The sequence below is a fragment of the Macaca nemestrina genome, chromosome 10 (genome assembly GCF_043159975.1).
Source record: "Macaca nemestrina isolate mMacNem1 chromosome 10, mMacNem.hap1, whole genome shotgun sequence".
Classification (NCBI taxonomy): Eukaryota; Metazoa; Chordata; class Mammalia; order Primates; family Cercopithecidae; genus Macaca; species Macaca nemestrina.
Genome location: NC_092134.1, coordinates 31,686,173 through 31,702,153, shown reverse-complemented (window position 1 = coordinate 31,702,153; position 15,981 = coordinate 31,686,173). Strand labels below are relative to the sequence as shown.

Genomic DNA, 15,981 nt, shown 5'->3' with positions numbered 1-15,981 from the left:
ACTGAGAGATTAAGTTATTTGTTCAGGTTTACACAGCTAGGAGATTTAGAGTCCCAGATAGAACTCAGGGACAATAATACCACCTCACATCATTACGTGAGGTTTAAATAATCAACTGTGATAACATGTGGAAGTGAATAAATGACAACAGTGGTACAAAGAATGGGAGGTGACGTAAAGGGAATTATCCTTCTTCCAGCATACATAAAGTGGTATAATATTAACCCAAAGTAGACTGTGATAAATTAAAAATTCATATTGTAATCCCCACAGCAACCACTAAAAAAAAAAATCTACAAAAGTATATCATATAATCAGGCCAGCCGCAGTGGCTCATACCTGTAATTCCAACACGTTGGGAGGCTGACTCAAGAGGTTCAGCCCAGGAGTTTGAGACCAGCCTTGCCAACATAGCAAGACTCCTATCTCTACAAAAATTAAAATTAAAATTAAAAAAAATTAAAAATCCACACACACACAAAGAAAATAAAAATATATAATCACATTATAAAGAGATGATAGATGAAATAAAGTGAAATAATAAAAATATTCAATAAAAAAGAAAGTAAGAAAGCAAGAACAAAGGAACAGAAAATAAATGGGATCAATAGAAAACAAATAGCAAAATGGTAGACTTAAACCTAGCTATTTCAGGAGTTACTAAATTGGACTAAACACTAAAAAGGCAGAGATTGTCAAACTAGATTAATAAGCCATATCCAACTATATGCTGCTTAAAGCGACATACTTTAAATAGAGACACACAGACAAGTGGGACAGGTTGCAGGTGAAAATATAAATGATATATACACTAAGGAGAAGAAAGCTGAGGTGGTTAATGTCAAAGTAGACTTCAAGACAGGGAAGATTACCAGAAAAAAAAAGATGGAAATTTTATAATGATAAAAGGCTCAGTTTATCAAGAACACATAGCAATTAATTCTGAGTATGCAGCTAATGAGAAAATTTCAAAATACATCGTGCAAAAACAGAACTAAAGAAGAGAAATAGACACACTCAACAATTATAATTGGAGATTTCCCTTACACTAATGTATAGACCACGAAGACAAAAGAAGTCCCTCAAAATATAAAAGATTTGAACAATATTATCAGCCAGCTAGATATAATTGATATTTGTCAGCCACTGCATTTTATAGCTGCAAGGTATACATTCTTCCAAGTGCAAATTCAGTCAAGATGGACTCCATGTTGGGCCACAAAACATGTCTCAGTAAATTTCAAAGAATATCTATTGCAAGTAATTATTATTAAAATGAGAGTGAGGTTAACTATTTGTCTCATAATCTCTGGTTCTATGATTCCTCCTACTCAAATGTGAGGATTTTTTTTTTTCTTTTTCCTCTTTTTTTTTTTTTTTTTGAGATGGAGTTTCGCTTTTTGTTTTGCTTTTTGTTTTTTTTTTTTGAAACAAGAGTCTCGCTCTTGTTGCCCAGGCTGGAGTGCAATGGCGCGATCTCGGCTCAGCGCAACCTCCGCTTCCTGGGTTCAAGCAATTCTCCTGCCTCAGCCTTCTGAGTAGCTGGGATTACAGGCATGAGCCACTGCGCCCAGCCAGAGTTTCGCTCTTGGTGCCCAGGCTGGAGTGCAATGGCACGGTCTGGGCTCACCGAAACCTCCGCCTCCCAGGTCCAAGCAATTCTCCTGCCTCAGTCTCCCCAGTAGCTGGGATTACAGGCATGTGCCACCACGCCCCGCTAATTTTGTATTTTTAGTAGAGATGGAGTTTCTCCATGTTGCTCAGGCTGGTCTTGAACTCCCACCTTGGCCTCCCAAAGTGCTGGGATTACAGGCATGAGCCAGCGTGCCCAGCCTTCTTTTCTTTTTTTTAAAAAAAATTGAGATTGGTGGGGGGGGTCTCACTATGTTGACCAGGCTGGTCTTGAACTCATGGCCTCAAGCGATCTTCTCACTTTAGCCACCCAAAGTAATGAGATTATAGGCGTGAGCCACCGCACCCAGCCAAGCATGAGGAGTTTTCTAGCACCTTCTCCCCAGTCTGCTAACAATCTTTATTATTTGCTTATTGGAGTTTCCAAAGATCTTGACAAGATTAAGACACAATTCTGTAGTCACTTCAACAATTAAATTATTTAAGAAGAAATTGTGAAGAATGACAAGAGCTTGAACTTGATCTCCATTTTTGGGTTCTGCAGTTCTCTATTCTCAGAAAACACAGTCTTCCACCTGAAGTGTGTCACCATATGATTTGTGTGCCAGCACATGTGTTGCTTAAGATTTTCTAAAATAATCTCCATGGCCACTGAGGACAATGAACTTCTGCAAAAGTGAATCTGTCAATCAGGGATCCTCTCTTCAGAGCCCTTAGCTTATTACTCAGCTCATTTCTGGAGTTGAGGGAAACATTGGTGTCCATATATTAAATAAATATACTGCAGGGGCTCCCAGATTGGAGTTCACTGGCCCTACTGGGAAGGTTTGCCTGAAAATGTGCACTGATGGCATTTTCCTGGGAAAATAACTGCCAGCTTTCATCAGATTCTCAAGAAATAGGAGTTTTGACTTCTCAAATGCTAAAAATCTATTGCGTTATCTTTTCCAGTTGCCAAAACAACTTCACCTCTTAACCCCACAGAGAACTCTAAAGCTGCATTTCTGTTTTCTCATCTGTAATGTAGGGTTGTATCCAATAGGCTGTATGCAGTGTCTCACACCTGTATTCCCAGTACTTTGGGAGGCTGAGGCAGGAGGATGGCTTGAGCCCAGGAGTTTGAGACCAGCCTGGGCAACACTGTGAGACCCCATCTCTACAAAAAATTTAAAAATTAGCTCAGCATGATGACATCTGCCTGCAGTCTCAGCTACTTGGGAGGTTGAGGCAGGAGGATCACTTGAGCCTAAGCCTAAGAGATTGAGGCTTTAGTGAGCTATGATTGCACCATTGCACTCTAGCCTGGGTGACAGAGTGAGAGCCTACCTCAAAAAAAAAAAAAAAAAAAAAAAATCAACACACTCATTGACTTCACTAAGGAAGTTCTAGGCAGCAATCCTAGCTTCCACTGAACACTTTTGCAAGGTTTGTTTATTAATATCCTGCATAATCAAACTCTAGAGACAATAGTTGGGGAAATGCTAGCTTAGATAGTTCACTTGTTAGCTGGGCGCAGTGGCTCATGCCTGTAATCCCAGCACTTTGGAAGGCTGAGGCGGGCAGATCACTTGAGGTCAGGAGTTCGAGACCAGCCCAGCCAACATGGTGAAACCCCATCTCTACTGAAAATAGAAAAATTAGCCAGGTGTGGTGGCAGGCGCCTGTAATCACAGCTACTTGGGAAGCTGATGCATGAGAATCACTTAAGCCTGGGAGGTGGAGGTTGCAGTGAGCTGATACGATGCCACTGCACCCCAGCCTGGGCAATAGAGCAAGGCTCACTCTCAAAAAAAAAAAAAAAAAAAAAAGTTCACTTTTTTATGGTCATAACACCTTGAACAAGCCTGACCTCTTCTGATTTTGGACACCAAGGAGTGTAGGGCCAGTTTAGTACTTGGATGAGATCCCGCCTAGAAATATCAGAGTTTTAATTTATTTACATTAAAACAAACAAACAAAAATATCGGCCAGGCGTGGTAGCTCATGCCTGTAATCCCAGCAATTTAGGAGGTCGAGGCAGGCATATCACCTGAGGTCAGGAGTTTCAGCCCAGCCTGGCCAACATGGTGAAATCCCATCTCTACTAAAAATGCAAAAATTAACCCGGTGTGATGGCATGGGCCTGTAATCCCAGCTACTCAGGAGGCTGAGGCAGGAGAATCACTTGAACCCGGCAGACAGAGGTTGCAGTGAGCCGAGATCACGTCACTGCACTCCAGCCTGGGTGACAGACAGAGACTCCATCTCGGAAATAAAAATTAAAATTAAAAATTAAAAAAGAAAAAAGAAAGTTCAGGCTGGGTGTAGTGGCTCACGCCTATAATCCCAGCACTTTGGGAGGTTGAGGCGGGTGGATTACCTGAGGTAGGGAGTTCAAGACCAGCCTGGCCAACATAGTGAAACCCCACGTCTACTAAAAATACAAAAATTAACCAGCCTGAGTAGCTGGAATTACAGCCTGGCCTATATGGTGAAACCCCGTCTTTACTAAAAATATAAAAATTAGCTGGATGTGGTGGTGGCCTGTAATCCCAGCTACTTGGCAGGCTGAGGCAGGAGAATCTCTTGAACCTAGGACGTGGAAGTTGCAGTGAGCCAAGATCGCGCGATTGCACTCCAGCCTAGGGGACTGAGGGAGACTCTGTCTCAAAAAAAAAAAAAAAATTCACTGTGTTTACATTCATTTCAAATACTCACCACACCTGTAGTATTAATATGTGACAAGTATGGGCTGGGTGCTGCGGAGTTTGCCGTTGGGACTGAGCACCTGGTCGAAGGCAGCCTCAACCGCACACACAGGGCTCCAGGGCTGAGAGCATGCACATGAAGTGGAATTAACCCAAATTTGAATCTGGCCCAGCCCACCTCACTAGCAGTTGAAACTTAGGGAAAATCACAAAACATCTTCGAACTTCAGTTTAGATTCCTCATCTGTGACATGGGGGTGCACAGGTAACCACTGCCATACATGACTTTTGATTATTTTAGGACTTGATGTGTATGTTGATCTGGATCCTGCCTCTTCTCCAACTTTGCTTCTTAGCCCCCAGGAGCATTTCCTGCAGCCTCCTCTCCTCCTCCTGCTTTTTTCCTGTGTCTTGAATGCCAAGCTCATTTCCATCCCAGGCTCTTCACACCTGCTGTTTCTTCTGCCAGGAGGTGCTCCTCCAAATATTTGCATCTCTGCTTTTTGTTTTGCTCACTCCTTCATTTTTTTGAGACAGGGTGGGGAGGCAGGGCTTGGGGGTTTCACTGTGCTGTCCAGGCTGGTCTCAAACTCCTGACCTCAAGTCATCCTCCTGAGTAGTTGCTTAGTGGGGATATAGGCACCAGACACCCTGCCCGCCTGCTCACTCTTAAGTCTTCTTGGGTTTCAGCTCACACCAGTTGCCTCCTCAGAGATTTTTCCTGGCTATTCGCACACTCTCTTCATAATCTTTCTCTTTTGTATTGTTGTTTTTGACACTTCTTATGTAACACTTTTCCAATGTGTGTATTTTTTTAAAATCATTTCTTCTCATAAGGATTTGTTCAGGGCTGTAGCTCCTGGACATGGGGCAGTGCCCAGAAGAGTGAAGAGCTCAGTAAAATGTTGAACGAATGAACCAAATAAGGTGGCTTGAAAAGGGTGTAGACTGGCATAGATTAAAAACAAATCAACATTAGTGATTACCGTTTTATACTTGTTATTATAAGATCTACATATCAGAAGAAGGGCTGTGTGTTTACATTTGCATAACAAATTGGCTCAAAGATGTAATTGGTCCAAAACAATAGTCCCCTATCAAAGGTGAGGTCAGGCTCCACAATGCAAAATTGAAATTACTGGCAGCTTTGATCACAGGCTCTCTTCACTCTCCCCACCCACAAGGTTTACAAAAAATTCTTAGGCGGTTTTCCCCCTGGCCAAAAGGTGACAGCTATTAAAATGGCAGGTTTCAGGTGAGCCAAGTGAGAGGCAGACATGTGTTTCAGGGCACAGGAAGGTTATTTCCACCGTGTACAAGTGGATGCTGCTTTGGACACTGATGGACAGGTAACATAAAAAGGGTGTATCTGCAGGGGGATGAACTGGGAAGAAAGTATTATAGGTGGAGGGAGCATCTCATAATTTCCATCAGAGCCACCCCAAATAAACCTTCAAGCCAAGTAAGAGAACGGGACCTGCATTAGGAATGCAGCAGCCTCAGGTATGTCCAACCACATGGCCACCCATAAGCTTCTCCTAACCATTTTGGAGCTCCTACTGAATTTAGATGTGGAGGAAAGCAAGAGCATGGATTCCATTATCCCCACTCAAGTGAGTGGCAAGACATAAGGCTAAGGTTCAAGAGCCTTGAATGTCAGGGCAACGGCCATAGGCCTTTAAGCTCTCTAAGTCAGGCGATCAGTGAACGGCAGTGTAAGTAAAGGGGTTTAGGAGGAAAGACTGATTTGGAGAGTCCAGAGTGAAGGCTGTTGACAGTACAGGCAAGAAAGAGAGTATAGAATCCAGAATTGGAAGAGAAGTAATATGCATTAAAAAAAAAAGAAGGGTGGGCCTGAGTTGCGTGGGTTAGAAGTTTCCAGTGGGGCTATGAAATCTGAAGAGCTACAACCTAAGTTGGGCGGGGTTTCATGGGGTTTGTTCTAATGCTTTTTTGCTTTTTGGCTGATGGGGTGCAAACTACTATGTGTCTCTTCAAAATAATAGCCCCTGGTGTCTACTGGTAGTATCATGAAATAGAAATTGTGAAGGCACTGTATCTTTTAAAAAAAATCCCCTTTTGAAGAACTTCCTTAAAAACAGCTATTTAATGCAACTCTGCCAGTGTGTTCTTGATGGTTGTGTCTTAACAATTCTGATTTTAAAAAATATTACTATTTTTTTCGTCAGAGCCATCACACTGGAAAATAATTTTTTATTTTCACGATAGCCTTCCGTTGAATTTACCATTCTGATATTAATGAAACATCTCTATAAAGGGTTGAAGTGTCTTCCCGGTAAGTTCTCAGCTTATGTTTTTCTAAATATCTTCTAATCACTGTTCATTTTTTCCTTTGGCCTAATGAGTGTTTCTCATTGTCTGCGTGTTCAGATGCAAGAAATATTAAGCAATCGTGGTAATCAATAATGTTTTTGAGTTTTTTCGTCCCTTTAGATTTGCTACTTTTAATAGTTGTGATAGTCTTGTGAAGCATTTTAGTCAAAGAGAACATGTTCATTTTTAAGCATTTAATTCAAAATACAACATTCAGTGCTTCTGCACTTTTGAGTCAAAGCAAGTAGTTGAAAATCATTGACATGACTTTTAAAAAATATGTACTACTGATAATATTCACTAAAGACCATGAGCCAAAGAGTGATTTCTGGATTTTCTTCTATTTTCTTTTAACTGACATGATGTAGTGATTTCAAAGAGCCAAATAGAATTTTGATGTTTAACATGTTATGTTGATATATGATGGATATGTATAATATTGGCATTAGATTACATCATCTCATTTTATTATTCAGCATTAAATACTAAAGAGTAAACACATTGTGTTTGCGGGAAAAATACTAAGAAGATAAACACTTATATAAAAAGAATCGCTGGGTTTACTTAATGGAATGATAAACAATTTTGGACCCACCACAGTTCTTTTTATTATGTGGGTTGGTTTTTGTTTGTTCCTTGTGTTGTTCTATAGAATGTACAGTTAAAAGCATTTAATTGTGGGTCTGTGTGATAATTGTTTATCTAAAGTAAAATCAGAATTACTTAGAGATAAGAAAGTAAATAACAAAATTCTAGACCAGTTTTCTTAACCTAGGATTCAAACAAGTCCAAGATAGTCTTCATAGGCTAAATTTTATTTGCAATTTAAGCCCAATTTTCATGGGAGGAAAAGGATGGCTTTTGCCAGATTCTCAGAAGGCAATATAACACCAAAGAAAGGTTTTTAAAAAAGTCCTACTTTTATAAGGCTATGCTAAGGTAAAAAGGATTTTGATTTTCAGAATTTTAGAATATTTAAAGTAATTTTGAAATACTTACATATACTTTTGAGTTATTTCCAATTTCTCTTATCAATCAAACAGCTTAGATAATTAACTATAAAGCTATTTTCATATTTAAAACATTTTGTAATCATGGAAAAGCAAAAAGAAGTGTCTGTAGAAAATTTTGTAGAAAAAAATTTGTACTCATCAAAGAGAATTCAGGAGGTACTCTTGGTTTATGTAAGATATTTTCAGAAAATATCTTTGAGCAAGATCTTATTCAGAATAAAATTAGAGACTGCATTTAATTTTGCTTTTTAAATATTAAATTTTTTCAGGATTGTCAACTTATTTTATTTTGTTTTATTTTCTTCAAGCAACAACTGCTAAGGAACAGAATTGTCAATTTATTAATGAAATATGGTAAGTTGACATTTTAAAATTTTCTTTACTCTGTCCACAGAGGATGTCTATAGCATAATAATTAAAATTTTTTTTTCTTTACCGACCCTTCATTTTAAAAGTAAAATATATCGATCATATTAATAAGGATATGAAATAGTTTGCAAAGCAATTCAATTTTAGGTCTTGGAGACATACTTTAGAAAATAAGAGCATTTCACTTTTAAAGAACAATTCACAGGTTCTGTTCCATTGAAGATATTTCCTTGACCCTTTTTTCTAAATCACTCTCCTCTGCTCTACAACTCCTTGCTAAAATTTTGCAATAATGTTAAATACTATACTACAGAATGAATACCATTCTCTAAATACTATACTATCATGGAGTGGGTTTCACCTGTGATTGATTTTGTGCCTCAGGGTTCATTTGGTGATGTCAGAAACATTTTTGATGGTCACATCTGTGAAGGTGCTACTGGCAACCAGTGGGTAGAGGCCAGGGAAGCTGCTGAACATCATACAATGCATAGGCAGCCCCCTGACAACAGAGACGGCCAGCACAAAATGTCCATAGTGTCAAGATTGAGAAACCCTCCTTTAGACTAAATACTATTTTAAATCAGGGAGATTCAGTTTAACTGGTAATTCTAAAACTCCAGAATTCTATCATTGTTCCAATAGACGTGTGTTGAACAAGACAAGCTGGGTCAAGCATTTGAGGATGCTTTTGAGGTTCTGAGGCAACATTCAACTGGAGATCTTCAGTACTCGCCAGGTAAAGATAAGTCATTTACCCTCTTCTGCTGGTACATCAAATGGCTTGTTGGTCACATACACATATAAGAATAATGATCAGCTGACCAGGTGTGGTGGCTCACGTCTGTAATCCCAGCACTTTGGGAGGCCAAGGTAGGCAGATCACTTAAGACTAGGAGTTCAAGACCTGCCTGGCCAACATGGCGAAACCCTGTCTTTACTAAAAATACAAAAATTAGCTAGGCATGGTAGCATGTTCGTAATCCCAGCTACTCTGGAGGCTGAGGCTTAAGAAGTGCGAACCCGAGAGGCAGAAGCTTCAGTAAGCTGAGATGGCGCCACTATATTCCAGAATAATGATCAGAACAGAGAAGACCTTTTCTTTGTTTTTTTCCTTTTTTTTTTTTTTTTTTTTTTTTTGAGACGGAGTCTTGCTCTGTCACCCAGGCAGGAGTGCAGTGGCGTGATCTCGGCTCACTGTAAGCTCCACCTCCCTGGTTCAGGCCATTCTCCTGCCTCAGCCTCCCAAGTAGCTGGGACTACAGGCGCCCACCACCACGCCCAGCTAATTTTGTGTATTTTTAGTAGAGATGGGGTTTTACCATGTTGGCCAGGCTGGTCTCGAACTCCTGACCTCAGGTGATCCACCCGCCTCGGCCTCCCAAAGTGCTGGGATTACAGGCGTGAGCCACCGTGCCCGGCGACCTTTTTTTCTATAATTTAATTTTTTTTTTTTTTTGTAGAGAGAGAGTCTTACTATGTTGCCCAGGCTGGTCTGGAACTTCTGGACTCAAAAACGAGAAGATCATTTTCATTTTTACCTGAAGCATCCAGGATTAATTCTAGCAAAGGCAAAATATGCCCAGGAGTATCTAGCCTAAATAAAACTAAAGTCTCACATACAAAAATGCGGAGAATATAGAGGATGACATTCCACACAGGAATACAAAGATATATAATTATCTGCTATTAGAAATATCTGGTTGACATTTATTTATCTAATAGACAGTTCATTTTAACTATTCACAAAAGGCTTTTAAATTGTTCTAATAAATCTTATAGACCTTCCACCCACCCAACAAGATATATTCTACCTGGAAGAATAAGTATTTTTAAACTTCCTCATCCATTATCCTATGGACTATGTAGTCTAAATAGAATGCAAATATGTTGTGTATTAAGTTTACACAGGGTATTACAGAGTGTTCCAAGATAAGAGAAATCATGTGAGCTGGGCATGGTGGCTCACACATGTAATTCCAGCACTTTGGGAGGCCGAGCTGGGTGGGTCACTCGAGCCCAGGAGTTCAAGACCAGCCTGGGCAACATGGCAAAACCCTGTCTCTACAAAAAATACAAAAATTAGCGAAGTGTGGTGGTGTGAGCCTGGAGTCTCAGCTACTTGGGAGGCTGAGGTGGGAGGATCACTTGAGGCTGGGAGGCACAGGCTGCAGTGAACCAAGATAACACGGCTGCACTCCAGCCTGGGTAACAGAGAGAGACCCTGTCTTAAAAAAAAAAAAAGAAAGAAAGAAAGAAAAGAAATCATGAGGTCTCAGGCGACAAGGAGCATGTTCTCCAAATGGGATATGTATAACAGTATCCATAATAGCAGCGTAATGAGATAAACACCACAGGAGAAGTGCAAAGTGGCAAGAAAACAGATAAAAGCAATTGCATCTGTAAGTGCATATATGTACACACACACACACACACACACATATATATGCACAAATACAAACTTTGACTTTTTTAGTTTCTTTCTCTGATTTAAAATTAGATTACAAAAATTACCTGGCTTTAATCAACCATCGTCCTCATGTCAAAGGAAGTTCCAGCTGCTATGGAGTGTTGCCTACAGAGGAGCCTGTCTATAATTGGAGAACGGTAATTGTAAGTATCAGACCATCCGTCAGTAACAGTCAAATATCCTATTCTTGCCAGGCTTCCATTTCACATACACTGTCTGAAACCCAGCTTCAAGACAGCAATGACTATGAAAATGGTTTCTTCTTTCTTTTCTTTTCTTTTTTTTTTTTTTGAGATGGAGTCTGGCTCTGTCACCCAGGCTGGGGTTCAGTGGCTCAATTTCAGCTCACTGCAACCTCCGCCTCCTGGGTTCAAGCGATTCTCCTGCCTCAGCCTCCCAAGTAGCTGGGGTTACAGGCATGCACCACAATGCCCAGTTAACTTCTGTATTTTTAGTGGAGACAGGATTTCCACATATTGGCCAGGCTGGCTTCAAACTCCTGACTTCAGGTGATCCACCCGCCTTAGCCTCCCAAAGTGCTAGGATTACAGATGTGAGCCACTGTGCTCTGCCTGAAAATGCTTTTTAAGGACCATCAGCTGTAGTCTGAAATTGACAGTCAACATGGATGATCATATGCTGTTAGGAAGGAAGTGACCCTTCATCATTGCTCTGTTTAGCCTCAGACTGGTTTGAATGACTTCTGTAAAAAGGAGGTGTTTTCAAGATGTTCACATCAATTGCTTCTCCTTAGTCCATCTGGGAAATTGCAAAAAAGTTTCCCCTAAAAGCCACAGGGCAAAGGTTCAAACTGCCCCTGCACTGGCTTTACCTACAGTCTTGTATTAGCCTGCTCTGTTTTCCTTCTCAAACTCAGTGTTATCTGTATGTATTGGACCAATTCATTTATATTTTATTAATAGCAGCACCTGCAAAGGGAAACGTCCTGCTATCTCCACATTCGTGTATTCTTTTCATTTTCCTCACACATCCATTTTATCAAGCAGTCTTCATGGGATGAGGTATAAATGTGAATTGGTTTTTATTTTTCTTCCGTCATTACCTTCAATCATGCCATGTCAAATGTCCTTTTTCTGTTTCTATAAATTGTTCCCTTGGGGCCTCTTCACAAGACATTTTATTTTAAGAGAGTGCTTCGGGCTGGGTGCAGTAGCTCACGCCTGTAATCCCAAAGCTTTGGGAGGCTGAGGAGGAAGGATCACTTGAGCCCAAGAGTTCGAGACCAGCCTGAGCAACACAGCAAGACCCTGTCTCAAAAAGAAAAAAAATTTAAATAAAAATTTTAATTAGAGAGTGCTTTGGTTCCAGCTTAACCTCTTCCACCTCCACTTAGGATTCCCAGGTAAAATGAAAGATGCCCAATATTTTTATTTACTAAATCTGGCAGCCCTACTTCTTTCTACTTCAACTCCCATTTTCTAGCACGCACCTCACAACCTCTTATCCCTGGGGACTCCTTGCTTGCTGGTCAGTCTTCTTGACTGGGGTGTGGAAAGACAGCTCAAGCCCACCCCTTCCCGATGTTTAACCCTTGGAAACCCACATATTCTTGCCATATGTAAATAGTAGGAGCTTGGGCTGCTTCTTCCTGTCCCCTTTCTTTATTCTGCCTTCCCTTGGCTGTCATCTTTCTTTCTTTCCCTCCTTCCCTTCCTCCCTCTCTCCCTCCCGCCCTCTCTCTCTCTCCCTCTCCCTCCCTCCCTCCCCCACTTCTTTCTTCCTTCCTTCCTTCCTTCCTTCCTTCCTTCCTTCCTTCCTTCCTTCCTTCCTTCCTTTCTTTCTTTCTTTCTTTCTTTCTTTCTTTCTTTCTTTCTTTCTTTCTTTCTTTCTTTTTTTTTTTCTTTCTTTCTTTCTTTTTCGACAGGGTATTGTTCTCTCATTTAGGTTGGAGTGCAGTGGTACAATTGTAACTCACCGAAGCCTCAAACTCCTGGGGTCAAGAGATCCTCCTGCCCCAGCTTCCTAAGTAGCTGGGACTATAGGCATGTGCCACCACGCCTGGGTAATTTTTAAATTTAAATTTTTTTGCTCTGTTGCCCGGGCTGTAGTGCAATGGCACCATCTTGGCTCACTGCAACCTCTGCCTCCTGGGTTCAAGCGATTCTCCTGCCTCAGCCTTCCAAGTAGGTGGGATTACAGGTGCACACCACCAGCCACAGCTAATTATTATTATTATTTTGAGACAGAGTTTCACTGTTGTCACCCAGGCTGGAGTGCAATGGTTCGATCTCGGCTCACTGCAACCTCCGCTTCCCAGGTTCAAGCGATTCTCCTGCCTCAGCCTCCCTAGTAGCTAGCTGGGATTATAGGTGCCTGCCACCATGCCCAGCTAATTTTCGTATTTTTAGTAGAGACGGGGTTTCATCATGTTGCCCAGGCTGGTCTCAAACTCCTGACCTCAGGTGATCCACCCACCTCGGCCTCCCAAAGTGTTGGGATTACAAGAGTGAGCCACTGAGCACCCAGCCAATATATTCTTTTTTTTGTACTTTTTTTAGAGATGGGGTTTCACCATGTTGGCCAGGCTGGTCTCGAACTCTTGACTTCAGGTGATCCACCTGCCTCAGCCTCCCAAAGTGCTAGGATTACAGGCATGAGCCACTGCACCTGGCCTAATTTTTAAAACTTTTGTAGAGTTGGGGCCTCTCTGAGTTGCCCAGGCTGGTCTTGAACTCCTGGGCTCAAGTGATCCTCCTGCCTTGGCTTCCCAAATTGTTGAGATTACAGGCCTGAGTCACCGTGCTGGGTCCTTTCTTGTCTTATAAAATTTTTATTGTTTTCATTACTTAATTTATCTTCCTAGCTGCCTACTGACATCTTTCTTATCTCCCCTTGCCTACATGGGCATCCAGCACAGGAATGGAAGCCCATCTTCCCTTTCTGCTGGTACCACGGGCTTTAAGCAATCCCTTCTTTCTTGTAGGGAGGGTAGGACATGACACGACTCACAAAGCCAAAGATTACCCTCTGTCCCCTGGTCCTCTCCTTATGTGGGTTTGATGTTAGTGCTGCCCTGGGAGCTATCTGGCTGGCTGCAGTTGGGGGTAATTCCTTTAACAACCTGGGAGGGGCTTAGCCTCTTTTTCCCCTAGCTTTTGACTTCAGTCTATAATAGGCCACAGGGAAAGTCTCACTTAACATCCTGCTACATTATTTATATAGAACAGTGCTGCGGACTTCTATTTTGAAGGAAATATTCATCAATCTCTGCAGAACATAACTGAAAACCAGCTGGTACAACCCACTGTTCTCCAGCAAAAGGGGGGAAAAGGTACGTTGATCCATCATTCATTATCTAGGTAAAAGAACCAGATCTTCCTCATAGCCACTTTAAAGGGAATTTATAACTGAGTTTGGAATTGTATTTGCAAAATATTCTCTTATCACAATTGAGAGTAATTTAACTCTGACTTCTTGAACCAGTCCAAGCCATTCATCTTGGGTGAGACGTCATATGTCTTTTTTTTTGAGACAGAGTCTCACTCTGTTGTCCAGGCTGGGTCTGAAACTCCTGGATTCAAGCCATCTGAAATGCTAGGATTACAGGTGTGAGCCACCACACCCAGCCTCCTATTTTTAAACTTTTAAATTTTTATTTGTTTTTCACTTTTTGAACTTATTTTGTTAAAAATGGAGACACAAACACACACATTAGCCTAGGCGTAACAGTGTCAGGATCGTCACTGTCACTGTCTTCCACCTCCCCATCTTGTTCCACTGGAACGTCTTCAGAGACAATAACACATGGAGCTGTCATCTCCTATGATAACAGTGCCTTGTGGAATACCTGCTGAAGCACTTGCCTGAGGCTGTTTCACAGTTAACTTTTTATTTTTTTAATTTTAATTTTATTATTTATTGATTGTTTTACAGTTAACTTTAAAAGAAAATTAAGTAGAAGGAGTACAATCCAAAATAATGATAAAACGTATATATAGTAGATACTAGGTGATAGGAATTTTTCAGCTCCACTATCATCCTTTTTTTTTTTTTTCCCTCTTGTTGCCCAGGCTGGAGTGCAGTGGCATGATCTCAGTTCACTGCAGCTTCCGCCTCCCTGGCTCAAGCAGTTCTCCTACCTCAGCCTCCCGAGTAGCTGGGATTACAGGCACCCACCATCATGCCTGGCCTATTTTTTGTATTTTTAGTAGAGACGGAGTTTTGCCATGTTGGCCAGGCTGGTCTCGAACCTCTGGCCTCAGGTGATCCAGCCTTCCAAAGTGCTGGGATTAGAGGCATGAGCCACCATGCCCGGCCAGATAATTTTTAAAAAATGTGATTCAGGCAGCCCCCCTGAACCAAAATAGGTTCAGAGAGACTCCCTCACCAATACATTTTATTTATTTATTTTTATTTTTATTTATTCATTTATTTATTTTTTAATTTTTCTGAGACAGAGTCTAGCTCTTTTTATTTTAAGTAAAAGTATTATAATACTCATGGTAAAAGACTCAAACTAAAGTACAAAGTGAAAGTAAAAGTTCCAGTGTATTTTACATATTTTTAGAAAAGCTTTTTTTTTTTTTTTAATTTTTCACATGTACAAGTATATGCATATCCTTTGAAATTACAAAGGGGGTTATACTCTTGCATTTTTTCCTGTAAATAATATATCTTAAGTAAATTCTGGGCACGGAGGCTCACGCCTGTAATCCCAGCACTTTGGGAGGCCAAGGTAGACAGATCTCTTGAGGTCAGGAGTTAGAGACCAGCCTGGCCAACGTGGTGAAACTCCGTCTCTACAAAAAATACAAAAAATTTAGCCGGGCATGGTGGTGGGTGCCTGTAATCCCAGCTACTGGGGAGGCTGAGGTGGGAGGATCACTTGAGTCCAGGAGGTTGAGGTTGCAGTGAGCCAAGATCAAGTCACTGCACTCCAGCCTGAGTGACAGAGTGAGACTTCAACTCAAAAAAAAAAAAATTAATTAATTAATTAAAATAAAAATAGATAAATAAATAAATAGATAAAATATATAGCTGAGGGAGTCTTTCTGAACCGCTGCTGGTTCAAGGAGGCTACCTGATTCACTTTAAAAAAAAATTATAGGCCGGGCATGGTAGCTCATGCCTGTAATCTCAGCACTTTGGGAGACCGAAGTGGGCAGATCACTTGAGGTCAGGAGGCTGAGGCAGGAGAATCACCTGAACCCGGGAGGCAGAGGTTGCAGTGAGCTAAGATTGCGCCACTGCACTCCAGGCTGGGTGACAGAGCAAGACTCCGTCTCAAAAATAAATAAATAAATAAAATCTAAACATTAAAAATATATGGAAAACTTTAAAAGATGATGATCCATTAAGACTGACTTGATCACTGAATGAGAGGCAGAGAGTTTTGTTTAAGTTGTGACTTTAATTCACGATGTGTTTTTTGGTAAGTCCCTTTTTTCATTTCTCAATTCATAAACTCAAGATAATATAATATAAAAGATAATCTTTGTAAAAATGTTTGAGGTCT

The 15,981-nt window shown here is 40.9% G+C and overlaps 1 protein-coding gene across 4 annotated transcripts in view; it reads left to right on the top strand.

Annotated features, from left to right (window-relative positions):
- Nucleotides 1-15,981, top strand: part of LOC105493837 (Spi-C transcription factor) — a 33,726-nt gene that overhangs the window by 16,098 nt on the left and 1,647 nt on the right. For 2 of the 4 annotated variants that reach the window (XM_071071250.1, XM_071071249.1), the window contains exons 4-8: nucleotides 6,509-6,615; nucleotides 7,975-8,020; nucleotides 8,681-8,774; nucleotides 10,536-10,648; nucleotides 13,689-13,797. In XM_071071250.1, coding sequence (XP_070927351.1) covers nucleotides 8,018-8,020; nucleotides 8,681-8,774; nucleotides 10,536-10,648; nucleotides 13,689-13,797 — 319 coding nt within the window. In that variant the 5' untranslated portion in view covers nucleotides 6,509-6,615; nucleotides 7,975-8,017. Of the gene's footprint in view, nucleotides 1-6,408; nucleotides 6,616-7,974; nucleotides 8,021-8,680; nucleotides 8,775-10,535; nucleotides 10,649-13,688; nucleotides 13,798-15,981 lie in introns of those variants that run through there. The other 2 variants (XM_011761774.3, XM_011761773.3) reach the window with 2 other exon arrangements.